Source organism: the organism of the source record quoted next, unplaced genomic scaffold (assembly GCF_019419815.1).
Source record: "Pyrus x bretschneideri cultivar Hongxiangsu unplaced genomic scaffold, Pyrus_bretschneideri_v1 Contig3, whole genome shotgun sequence".
Lineage (NCBI taxonomy): Eukaryota > Viridiplantae > Streptophyta > Magnoliopsida > Rosales > Rosaceae > Pyrus > Pyrus x bretschneideri.
In genome coordinates, this window is record NW_025999612.1 from 9,141,451 (window position 1) to 9,153,321 (window position 11,871).

The window sequence follows — 11,871 nt, forward strand, 5'->3', positions numbered from 1 at the left end:
AAAATTTATATTTCGTACCAGCCGATTAAGCATCATCATGTTAATGTCATATCATATGGCATGGAACTTCCGCATAAAAAATTAATAAAAAAAAGACCACGACATTAGAATATTAGAAAGAAAAAACCAAAACATGATATTATTCACCATGTTGATGTCATATCATATAGCGTGTAGCTTACTCGAAAAAAAAAAAAAACTTTAAAGAAAAAATCAAAACTTTTTCTTTTAAAAAAAGATATTATATACATTAAAAAAAGTAGAAGGGTGAGTTTAGCTCCACATTAGACTAGTTATAATATTATGGTTGAAATTTAACTTTAATGAGAATAGAACATGAAACCTTTTATTAACAAAAAGAAGTATATCAGAAATTATAGTACTAGGTGACAAAAAATAAAAAAAACTGAGCCATTAAAAATATTATAAAAACCAAAACATGATTTTTTTCAGCATGTTTATGTCATATCATATGGCGTGTAGCTACCCCAAAAAAAAATAAAAAGGACCAAGACATTAACGTGTGATGGTGATCTTGGAGAACTGAGATTTTTTTTTTTTTTTTTTTGATAAAAGATAAGTTTCTTATCAAAACAACATAATTACAAGAGAAATACCCAGTTATAATATCCATACAACACAAAAGTGGACCCTCAAAGTAAAACAAAAAACCCAAAACCAGGTTTTGAGCCCAACACCAAAAAAATGAAACAAACCCTAACAAGTTGTAATTTCCATCGTTGCTAGACCACCTCCTACCCACCATCTTAGACCGTCGCCCCCAACAATCGCATGAGATCAAGCCAAACATGGTCCTGAATTGGATGAAGAAGAAACACTTACATCCTCCAAAGAGCAACATTGAAATCTCCACCACAAATCGAAAGAAACATGTGGGAAGAACCAGCCCACAAATGACAGTGCCAACGAAAGCAAAGAGAAAGAAGGAGGTGGTGGTGTAAACACTTGAGCCGAAGCTCTACGCATCTGCCAGGGAGACCGCGAGAAATCGCGTTGAAGATTTGTTCAATCTAGTATAGAAAATTACAAGCATTTATTTCATGTAATTTTCTTGCTCCAAAAGGGCATAAATTATGGATTGACACTCAATCTATGTGAGTTGATATAAACTAGCTCTTCATTTAGTAATACCTCTTTCTTAATATTAAAGAAATCTCGAGTTTGAATACTCCTCACTTATTCCATAAGGAAAATAACATAACATTACAGAACAAATCATGTAAGACAACCTCAACCAACATACAACTGTTATGGAGACTTCACGTGTAGCAGAACAAGCATGAGCATTATCCACTAAGTGACCTTTAACAGCTACAACATCAGCCAAAAAATTGACTTCACGATAAACATGATGGAGATAAATATAATCAAGGGAAGATGCCAAGGACTTGGTGCCTTATATAATATTCTTTTTATGAGATTTATAAACATTGCAATTTTGGCTTGTTGATTTTCCCTATTGAGAGATTATATTCATACACCTCAAATTACTTTTCTCACACCTTTTTAATTTTTTATTATTTTCTACACACCACTAACACTTGATAGAAAAATATTACAAAATTAAAAAGGTGTGAGAGAAGTAATTTGGGGTGTGTGAATATAATCTCCTTTCCTTTTATATCACCTATACCGATCATAATAGATTCAGGGTCAAGTGGTGGAATTTTATTATTTTCAACTCATTGTGTATCGAGTTCAAATTCCTTATAGCAGTATTACTGCATTTAATAAAAAAATATAGTAAAAAATTCCCATTATCTCATCATCTATATCATAAAAATAAGGATGATGCAATTCACACACTTATTTCAGACAACCTTTGTTAATTTTTTTGTCATTGATCTTCTTCAATTCATTTGATCCTACAACTGAAAATTAATCAGGAGCGTGAGAAGTAAAAAAGAGTGTTTGGATAACGCTATCTTAAAATAAAAGAGGCAAATGGGCCACTTACTTGATTGTTTGAGGCCCAATATTTAGTCCTTTACCCATTATATTATGATTCGCTTTCTTGGGTATATCCAACTCCCCCCAAATAATATTCCGCGGAAGAATAAAGCTAACTTAACCACAGTTAAATCCCAACCCAAAAATCTAACGACGGTCAAAACAAAACCCTCGATGAGCTGGGATAACAAAAGGATCGGTCAGACATATGGACAAGAAAGCAACACGTGGACGGTCAGATCTCAACCGAACCGTGTTACGCATTATTTGTTTGGTTAAAATTAGGGTTAGCTGTTGGCCTCTCTCTAACGCATCCCAAACTTTTTCTTCCCCAATCCCTCGAATTCATCCGATTTCTCGTCAATTTTGTTGGAAGATCTTTTATTTCCCGATCTGCGATCATGGAGACTGAGCGCGTGACGGAGTTTCCTTTCGCTCACTTGGATCGCCGCCCTCGAAAGAGGGCGCGTTTGGGCTGGGATGTTCCTCAGGCCCCAAAGGTAGTATCTTTGTTCTTCAACTTTTCGGTCCGATTCAAAACATTTGTGGGTTTTATCTGATGAATTGATTTTCTGGTTTATGCTATTATATTTGATGATTTAAAGATTTTATGTATTTTATTGTTCTAGATCTGATATTAAAGTTTCAAAATTTATCAAAATTGGTAAATTTTTTGGAAGGTTATATGTAAATTTCCAGATTTTGGATCGGAGCGTGGATATACTGATTGAATCTATGTGATTTATGAGTTTTCAGTTTTTTACGTCGATTTACAGAAAATCTATCTATTTAGGAACTTATTTGTAAATTTAGGAAAATTTTCATTCAATATTTTCAAAGGGCTACTAATATGATCTTAGGAAGCTTGGATTTTAAAATATTAGGGATTAATCTGTACTTTTATCTGGTATTGTCAGTAAAACAAGCGAATCCTTAGAAACCCTTTTGGTTAAATAATTTTTGGTAAGTTGATATAGAGGTAATCAGCTTGATTTATTGAAGATTTTTATTGTTGTGTTATGTAATTTTATATTTGAGAATTTCTTGAAGGAAGATGTTGATATATGTGCATATTGTTGTTGGGAACGGTTGGTTATATTCTTTAATGTTTTAAATTTATATTTGCCTGTAATGTTTGTTCTCTAGTCTTCCTCGTAATTTATTAGCTTTGGTTATGATTTATATGAGATTCTGATTGGACTTGAGGGGTATGGACTGGGATGCAGTATTGGGGTTGGCAGAATTTTGAATTAATATGTTAAATTGTCATGAATGGATGGATGTGTGTAGGCTCAGGTAGGAATATTTTGTGGGCAAGAGCTTGGGAATGTGACAAGCTTTGCATCATTCGTGGCACCCTCAGAGCCCACTACTATTTCTCTATTTGATAAGGAAGTGGCTCGAAATGGTTCCCCCCCATGGAGAGAGGATGACAAAGATGGACATTACATGTTTTCGCTTGGAGAAAATTTAACATCTCGCTGTAATTACACAATCAACACAATAACTTATGTTCATTTTAGATTGCAATTGTTTTTCTGGTTATTTAATCCTCTAGTTTCTGATGTTTCAAGGAATTTTAGTGCTGGCCAGTTTTCTAACTCAATTCTTTATACGTTTTTTTATATTGGAATTTGTGAACTTTACAATTTAAGTTGTGGAGTTTAATTGTTGTTTTCACTTCTTTCAGACAAAATTCAGAGCAAAATGGGTGAAGGTACCTTTGGCCAGGTGTTGGAATGCTGGGACAGAGAAAGAAAGGAAATGGTTGCAATAAAAATTGTTCGCGGCATTAAGAAATATCGTGAAGCAGCAATGATTGAAATTGAAGTGCTGCAACAGCTTGGTAAACATGATAAAGGTGGCAACCGGTAAGTAGTAGTTGCTAATTTTCAACTTTTTACTGACAAGGAGTGTTTGAATAAGCTTTTTCTTGAACTTTTTTGCATTACTTGTTTGCATTGTTAAATGGGTTCATTCCTTGCAGTTGTGTGCAATTACGGAACTGGTTTGACTATCGTAACCATATCTGTATTGTAAGTATTAGATTAGTTTGTGATGGATTGATTTCCCCAATTCACAAATAATTTGGGGGTTAAAACTTGTTCGTGAAATTCAAATGGTTTTAACAGGTATTTGAGAAGCTTGGACCAAGCTTATACGATTTTCTCAAGAAAAACAATTACCGCTCATTTCCCATTGACCTTGTCCGTGAGATTGGCAGACAACTCTTGGAATGTGTAGCATGTGTGTAGTAATACCTAAGCTAGTCCCTTTCTATCAAATATATATTGCTTCTCTTCATATTTTTCTTACATTGTCAAGAGGGATATATCAATATCAATGAATTTTCACTGTTATTAAAACTTTATTAAAACACATTGTATGGGCAGAGATATGCTCTTTTCATACCAATCAAGTTAGGATTTGTTAACTTAATTCAAAATTTTCTTTTTTTTTTATTGTGGTCCTGCTTTCTGTTGATATTCTCATTTCTATGCAGTTATGCACGATCTTCGTCTTATTCATACCGACTTGAAGCCAGAGAATGTACTCCTTGTTTCTCAGGATTATGTTAAAGTTCCTGATTACAATAAGGTGGTTGCCGATTTCTTTTCTCAGTTTCTTTATTTTGTCTTTTGATTATTTGATTTTTGAGCATTCTCTCCTCCTTTCTCTTGTACTTGTGGAAATTTCTGTAACATTCTATCAATTGCTGCTGCAGAGCTCATCTCGATCACCCAAAGATAGCTCCTATTTTAAGAGAATACCAAAGTCGAGTGCTATTAAGGTTATTGATTTTGGTAGCACAACTTATGAGCGTCAAGATCAAACCTATATTGTATCAACACGGCATTATCGTGCACCAGAGGTTATTCTTGGTGAGTGAACTCACTGTGTACTGATGTCTTTGTGCTGTAAGCCTGTAGGTAGACATAATATTTAATTATTTATGATGGTTTTGTAGGGCTGGGATGGACCTACCCTTGCGATGTATGGAGCATTGGTTGTATCCTGGTGGAGTTGTGCACGGTTTGTCTGCTAACTATATGCTTTTGGTTATCAATATCTTGTTGTAATAATGTAAGCCATATTTATGATGCTTGTGCTGCTTGGTGTAGGGTGAAGCCTTGTTTCAGACTCATGAGAATTTGGAGCACCTTGCCATGATGGAACGGGTACTTGGTCCCCTTCCCCAGCACATGTTGAAGAGCACAGAGTATGTGATGATAATAACATTTGTTCATAATCTTTTTGAAGCATGAAGTTGCTAAGTTTTTCTTACGTAACCTTTGCACCTCGAAATTTACAGCCGACATGCTGAGAAGTATGTTAGGAGGGGTAGATTAGATTGGCCAGAGGGTGCAGCTTCAAGAGAGAGTATCAGAGCTGTTCAGAAGCTTCCTCGGCTTCAGGTTTGTGGTTCACTGCCCTTCCGAATTTCTGTTTCCTACTTGGTAAACTGTTGGAGCCAACTCCACGTCATGTTTATACCTAAATGTCCTAACTCGTTTCTCATTTTTTGTTGCAGAATCTCATAATGCAGCACGTAGACCATTCCGCCGGGGATCTTATTCACCTCCTGCAGGGTCTGCTTAGGTACGACCCCTCAGATAGGCTTTCAGCTCGTGAAGCCCTCCGACATTCTTTTTTCACCAAGGACAGTCTAAGGAGATGAGTTTATTCTCGTTTTTGCGTTCTGCCGAGTGAAGTGTACATTGTATATACTATTACTGAGCGAGGGGTGGACACACCGGCTATTCCAGTTGAACTGCACGCGGCCGATTTATGTAGTGTAAAAGTCTGCTAACCAAAGTCTGCATTGTACAGAAATGACATTTCTACATTTTGTAAGAAATAAATTCATCATCATCCTACGTCTTCATGTTTTGGCCCAATTACAGTTCTTGATTGCTTGCTTACATGTACTCTCCTTGGTACCCAAGTAATGACCTTCTTACGACTTGCTCCCCAATGAATCACTTGTTCAAGTTAAATTGTCATTTCCTTGTTCTTCAAGTTAAATGAGCTACAGTACTGTAATTTCACTCTGAAGCTAGACCAGCCGGTCCGGCACGGTCGGTTTCTTCGATTTGATCGGCCCTTGTGCGAAAAAAATGTCTTTAAGAATCTTGGACCACCACCAAGCTTACTTCTTGGGCCACCGATGTGCGAGAATGTGAACCAGGGACAATAATGTGTGCAGTGTTTTATGTTCTGGCCCACACATGTCAAGTTTTACCGGGCACATGCTCATCAAGAGTTGACAACACTGTTCACTACCTTGTTTTTGTTGATGTGAGCTTTTCGCTTCCGCATTAAATCGTGACACCATCACGGATAGTACTAGACACATGCCATGCTAGCACATTCTCAAGAGTTGACAACACAAGTTTACTATGTTTTTGTTGATGTGGGCGCTTGTCAAATCCGCATTAAATCGTGACACCGTCACATGTACAACTAGACACGTGCCCATGCTAGCACATTCTCAAGAGTTCACAACACTAGTTCATTACCTTGTTTTTGTCGATGTGAGCGCTTTTTAGATCCACTTTAAATCGTGATACCGCCTTATATAGTACCAAATACATGCTCACGCTAGCACATTCCCCAGAGCTGACAACACTAGTTCACTACCTTGTTTTTTTGTTGACGTGAGCTTTTTCATATCCATATTATATCATGACACCGCCACATGTAGTACTAGACACTTGGTCGCGCTAGGACATTCCCAAGAGCTGACAAACACTAGTTCACTACCTTGTTTTTGTTGATGTGAGCGACTTTCAGATCCGCATTAAATCATGAAATGTGTCATCAAAGAAAACCTAAGACTCCATCCTCCGGCTCCACTTTTAATTCCTCATGAATCAACCGCGGACGTAAAACTGGGAGGCTACGATATCCCCACGAAAACAAGAGTGATGGTCGGTGCATTTTCCATACAGAAGGACCCCAAAGTATGGGACAGGCCGGAGGAGTTTCTCCTGGAGAGGTTCGAGGACAGCTACATTGATTTCAAAGGCCAGGACTTCCAACTCATCCCGTTCGGTTCTGGGAGAAGGGGTGCCTGGGAATCGCCTTTGGGGTTGTTTCGGCCAAACAACATTCTGTACTGGTTTGATTGGAAATTGCCTAGTACTAGTGGTAGTGAATTGCCCGCGGCCTTGGACATGACTGAAGTTTACGGGCTCACAGTCCGTAAGAAAGCACATCTGGTTCTTGAGCCGGTAGCCTACTCTCCTTGATCCCGGCATCCAGAGATTTCGTGCTTAATTTTCACTTAATCTAGTTGTTCTGTTGTTTTTGTTCAAGAAGAATTTGTTTCTGCCTTTCCGTTTAATAGAAACACTAATCCGAAGTAGAAGAAGGGTGAACTCGACAATCTAAGTGCTACAAGTCCGTTTCTGCTATACAAACATTGGATGGAATCGAATTCTTATCCTGAATTCGAATCCGAATTTGCTCTTAGTGGTGAGCATTACACCACATGAAGAGATTGACATGTGCCATGCAGGTTAACCATAGTTAGTTACTTTAATTTGCTAGTTTAAATTATAGATTTGATTAGCAACATCCTACGGTTGATAATGATGCAATATTTTGGAATAGTGCAATGAACGATATGAAGTATTGAAAGTTTTCATATATGGAAGGAAATCGTTGAAATAAAAAAAATAAGTAAATATGGCCTAATTGATTAGGGTTTGCAAAATTCCTTGGTACCCAAGTAAACAGCTTTTACCTTCTGCCCAAATATTCTCTTCTCCCGTAAAAAAAATGACTGAAAACCTCCCGTCAGTTATATGAAAGCAGCAAACACAAACCTAGCCCACAAAATTTCACAATTTGCAATGAGGTTGACGGCTTATCCGAACTCTTCGACTCTTATCGTTCCTCCGGACCTTAAAATTCCCAGCAGATCACTCTCTCTGATGGTTCCGAAATTCGAGAATGGGACAGCTCCAGCCAAGAGAACAGCAATGAGCATTAGTAGGAGTAGGAGCAGAACCCCTCTAATGGCAATGGGATTCAGTACTAATGAATGTACCTTCCAACTCTCCTCGGCTGACCCCTGCCTTGATATATTTTTCAACATCGTCGAACCAGCCGACTATGTAAACTACGGGCACTACGTGTTTGCAACTGGATCGATCAAAAGGCATCCACCAGCCGTAAAGGCGGAGGTGGAGGCCTCCTGTGAATATCTCAGGCAACTGCTGCCGCTGGCATGGTCCGACAATCCCCTGACCACCCTCAAACTCATATGTTACCTAAATGACTTTAATGGAAAATCCTATGAACAAGCGTTCTACACGGCCGCGGTTTGGCTCCACCAAAACCACCCCAAGACCCTGTTGTGCAACGTTGCGTCTTTTGGGAATATGTGCTTGCATAGCCTTGCAGAGATTCTGCACCGCCTCCTACAAGGCCAAGACGGTAGATGGGGGAGAGTACAGCCCCTCGGGAAACTGACCAAGAAGGCTGTAGAGATGTACGAGGGTGACCCGGATTATAAGTTGTTACATGACCATGTTACCGATGTTTTTGTGAAGCGCTTGGAGTCAGATATTCAAAAATTGAAGGGACAATTCAAGCATGATTACCTTAAATATTATGTGCGTGAAGACATCGATGATGATAGTGATGGTGATGATGATCAGAAGTATGCCGAGGTAACCCATGCTGCAGACTGCTTCCTTTCCGGAAACCATGATGAATCCCGTGCTCCACGGGCCACTTTGCTGTGGGAAAGCGTTGCGCGGAAGGTTTTCCCACCAGCATCATATGCGGAGGAATACAAGGAAGACTACGAGAGCAGAGTTGTAGACTGGCTGAGGAAAGAGGTTTTGGCTCCCTTATACAAGTACTCCTGTAGTGGCTACAACGGCTGGAAGAGCTGGGAGGTTAAGGAGGAGAAAGGACAAGTTTCGTTCAAGGATATTTGGGACAGGGAAAAAGGTTGGAAAGTTGACCGGCAGAACCATGTCATGGAAGCAGCCATCTCCGGCAAAGAGTATCAAAGTCTCGTTGTTGTGGACTGATCGATCCATCACAGTCATATTCAACATCTATTTCCAAGTCATTTTTTAGAGTATTCGTTTCTTTTCACCCTTTGTAGTTTACGTGATATAATAAGGGTCCCAGATATATTTTGAATTAATGGATTTCTGTTTTCTTTGCAATGTTTTTCTCTCGTAGGTTTCAATCCTTTGGTGTCAAGGAATGGATAGTCACTGAGTTCTTTGCAGTATTTTCTGCTATAATGATTGAATGATACTCCATCTTCTTCCTTGATGATATGGTCTCAAAGTATAAATTGTAGCAGTTGCTTGTTTGCCTAGACTCTTTAATGCATTTCAACTAACACTTTGCCAATGCCACCATATATCCTAGGCTAACTTGTTGACCAAACAATATATCTTGGCTATCTGTGGCCGAACCTTGGATGAGTTCAAGTTATGGGAGAAAACAGGTTTTCCTTCAAATCACTGCTGCACTATATAAGTGCACATTACCGTATGATGGATACACTATTTGTAACCTAATAGAAAAAGGGGGAACCCCAAATCTGAGTACTACAAACGCGTTCCCGTAAAATGTAATTATTCTATCGAGAAACAGGATCTGTGTTTTATGGAGAGATTCTTGTATGCGGACTGTCGTATGTAGTAGCTAGGTTGAAACAGTTCAAGTTTGTTAATAACCTTGTAGATGAAGGTGTGATAAAGTTTATGACGAGAAAAAGCTTTATAGTTTAAGTATCATGATGCAAAAAACAGATAATAATTGACACACAAAAAAAAAAAGCCATAAATCAAGTATTATGACGCGTTTTTGCGTCATTTAAGGGCATGGTATCGTGCTGGAAGTTATACCTAAAGCTAGAAATGACGAACGTGAAATGGTGACGGAACTAGGTTTAAGAACCAAAAAAAAAAAAAAAAAGGGATCAATGGCCAGGACTTTGAATTTAACGTCCCATTTGTTGCCCTGCTGCATTCAACTTTGGGTTTCCAGCAGTTGAATATATATGCGATTGCCTTGCCAAGCCAACCTTTTGTATACTGATTTGATTGGAAGCCGGCTAGTCATGACAATGCATCCCCATCCTCCATACTAATTTAATATGCTCTTTTTTGCATTCCTTTTCATCAACGATAATCTACATTAAATGCATCCCCCTCCTCCATGAAAATTCAAACTTGAGAGCAAATTGGAACCAAAACAAACTTTAATGTATACACTAGTGTATGCTTAAAGTCGAAGATCTCGTTGGTCTTGTAAGTGGTTGAAAAACTACGACTGCAATTTTCTTTAGGAAGTCGCATAGCAGTGAAGCTTAACAGACAAAGAAAACGGTGAAAAAGAAGAGAGACTTACTTGTCTTTGCTCTCCTAGTTCAGGAAGACGGAAATTGCCAGTTTGGCTGGTCCAACCAAGAAAAAACATTGAACTTTTTGGGTGGACTCTTTAATCCGCACTACAACAAATAAAAATGTTTTCCAGATTGATATATGATGCTAAATCGAGACCAACATAAAGAGGGCTGCTCGTTGGCTTTTCAAGACAAATCATAAGAATACCTTTACTTTACAGCCTGATTAATGCGCTAAGCGCACTTCTATGGCCCTTTGTTGAGCTAGAGTTTCTTTCTGAGAATGTGCCCTTATCTTCACTAGTAGATTGGCAAACCTATTGTGAACTCAATTCCCTGAACTACCTAAGCAATCTTACAATTGTGTAAGTCTACGTTATATCACTTCACTCACTTCAGTTTCACCAAAATGATAACTAACTTGTCCCACCAGAGTGCTGTCTAAAGCCATAGGCCATAAGCTGATGATCTCCTAGCGCAAAAGCCACTGATCAATAGTATACAAGCACCTCCGACACTTAATACCACATCTATATAAATAATGCTATTCTTTTTCCTTATAAATGAGAAATTTTAAATTCGAATATTATAAATAACAAGTTCCATACCTATTTATTTCATCGCTCCTTACTATAAATATATTTAAAATAAATAAAAAAAACAAAAAAAAAACAGTAAACACCTCGAGCCTCCTTCCTCTCCTCCTCTACACCATATTTTGCTACCCGCCGTAGACTGTAGTCCTTCTATGTCAATAAAACAAAACCTTATAAAATGATACATTGTCATTTGTCAACGTCTCTCTCATCTCTTTCATGCAGTTTTAACAAATATTATTATTTTCTTCTTCCTGTTTTCTCTTCTTTTACTATATATGAAGAAGTATACAGAGGAGCAATAATGCCATTGTTTTGTTTTTTGAATAAACCATATTATCTAGTCATTGTTTTTTTATTTAACAAATGATATTATCTACACTAAAAGAGAAAAAGTGAGCAAAACATCACAATAAACTAGTATTAATGTTAATCACATTCGCCATTATTATAAAGTGAATATTATTAACGTCTCTCTCCCTCCCTCTAATTGTCTCAACACACCTTTCACCCTTTCAATTCTCCGGCACTTAAATATCTCAACGGAATCGAGTTCAATCTCTTCGGATACTAATAGATTCTAACAAATTTCAAGGAAAAATGACCACACCAAATCAAATCGAATTTTGTAGATGACATTTTATCGCAGTGACAGAAAACAATAATGCACATATACTTTAGTACGGGTTTGATTCTCACTGATCTCCAACTCACTGATGCTATCATTTGTCACAAAAATAAAAATAAAAATAAAATCATGTTCCTATCTAATAGATAATCGTTGATAAAATAGTGATGCGGTCAATGTTGATTATCGTTAAAACTCAAAGTTTTCAAACCCTTTTCATTAATTTTTTTAAAAAAATAATATCATTTTCAAATATTATTTTTTAAGTTGGATGTGATACACATGTGAAAAGT

General features: G+C 37.6%; 3 protein-coding genes across 5 annotated transcripts; all 3 read left to right on the forward strand.

Moving 5' to 3' along the window:
• Positions 1 to 2,284: 2,284 nt before the first annotated feature.
• Positions 2,285 to 5,857, forward strand: LOC103926776 (serine/threonine-protein kinase AFC2). Of its 3 annotated transcripts, XM_009335650.3 has the most exons (11): positions 2,285 to 2,471; positions 3,262 to 3,454; positions 3,662 to 3,842; positions 3,959 to 4,007; positions 4,104 to 4,218; positions 4,475 to 4,569; positions 4,697 to 4,853; positions 4,940 to 5,004; positions 5,094 to 5,191; positions 5,285 to 5,387; positions 5,504 to 5,857. In XM_009335650.3, exons 1-11 carry the CDS (start codon positions 2,373 to 2,375, stop codon positions 5,648 to 5,650), a joined length of 1,302 nt encoding a protein of 433 aa, XP_009333925.2. In that variant the 5' UTR covers positions 2,285 to 2,372; the 3' UTR covers positions 5,651 to 5,857. The 3 variants fall into 3 exon arrangements, with proteins under 3 accessions (XP_009333925.2, XP_048445500.1, XP_048445501.1); XM_048589543.1 differs by lacking the exon at positions 3,262 to 3,454 and having other exon boundaries at positions 2,332 to 2,471; XM_048589544.1 differs by lacking the exons at positions 2,285 to 2,471; positions 3,262 to 3,454; positions 3,959 to 4,007; positions 4,104 to 4,218 and having other exon boundaries at positions 3,686 to 3,842.
• A 494-nt stretch (positions 5,858 to 6,351) lies between these two features.
• LOC125479744 (phenylacetaldehyde oxime monooxygenase CYP71AN24-like) lies at positions 6,352 to 7,463 on the forward strand. Its single transcript, XM_048589545.1, has one exon. It carries the CDS (start codon positions 6,780 to 6,782, stop codon positions 7,221 to 7,223), a length of 444 nt encoding a protein of 147 aa, XP_048445502.1. The 5' UTR covers positions 6,352 to 6,779; the 3' UTR covers positions 7,224 to 7,463.
• A 366-nt stretch (positions 7,464 to 7,829) lies between these two features.
• On the forward strand, positions 7,830 to 9,020 carry LOC103926803. The gene has a single exon (XM_009335679.2). It carries the CDS (start codon positions 7,830 to 7,832, stop codon positions 9,018 to 9,020), a length of 1,191 nt encoding a protein of 396 aa, XP_009333954.2.
• The last annotated feature ends 2,851 nt before the right edge of the window (positions 9,021 to 11,871 follow it).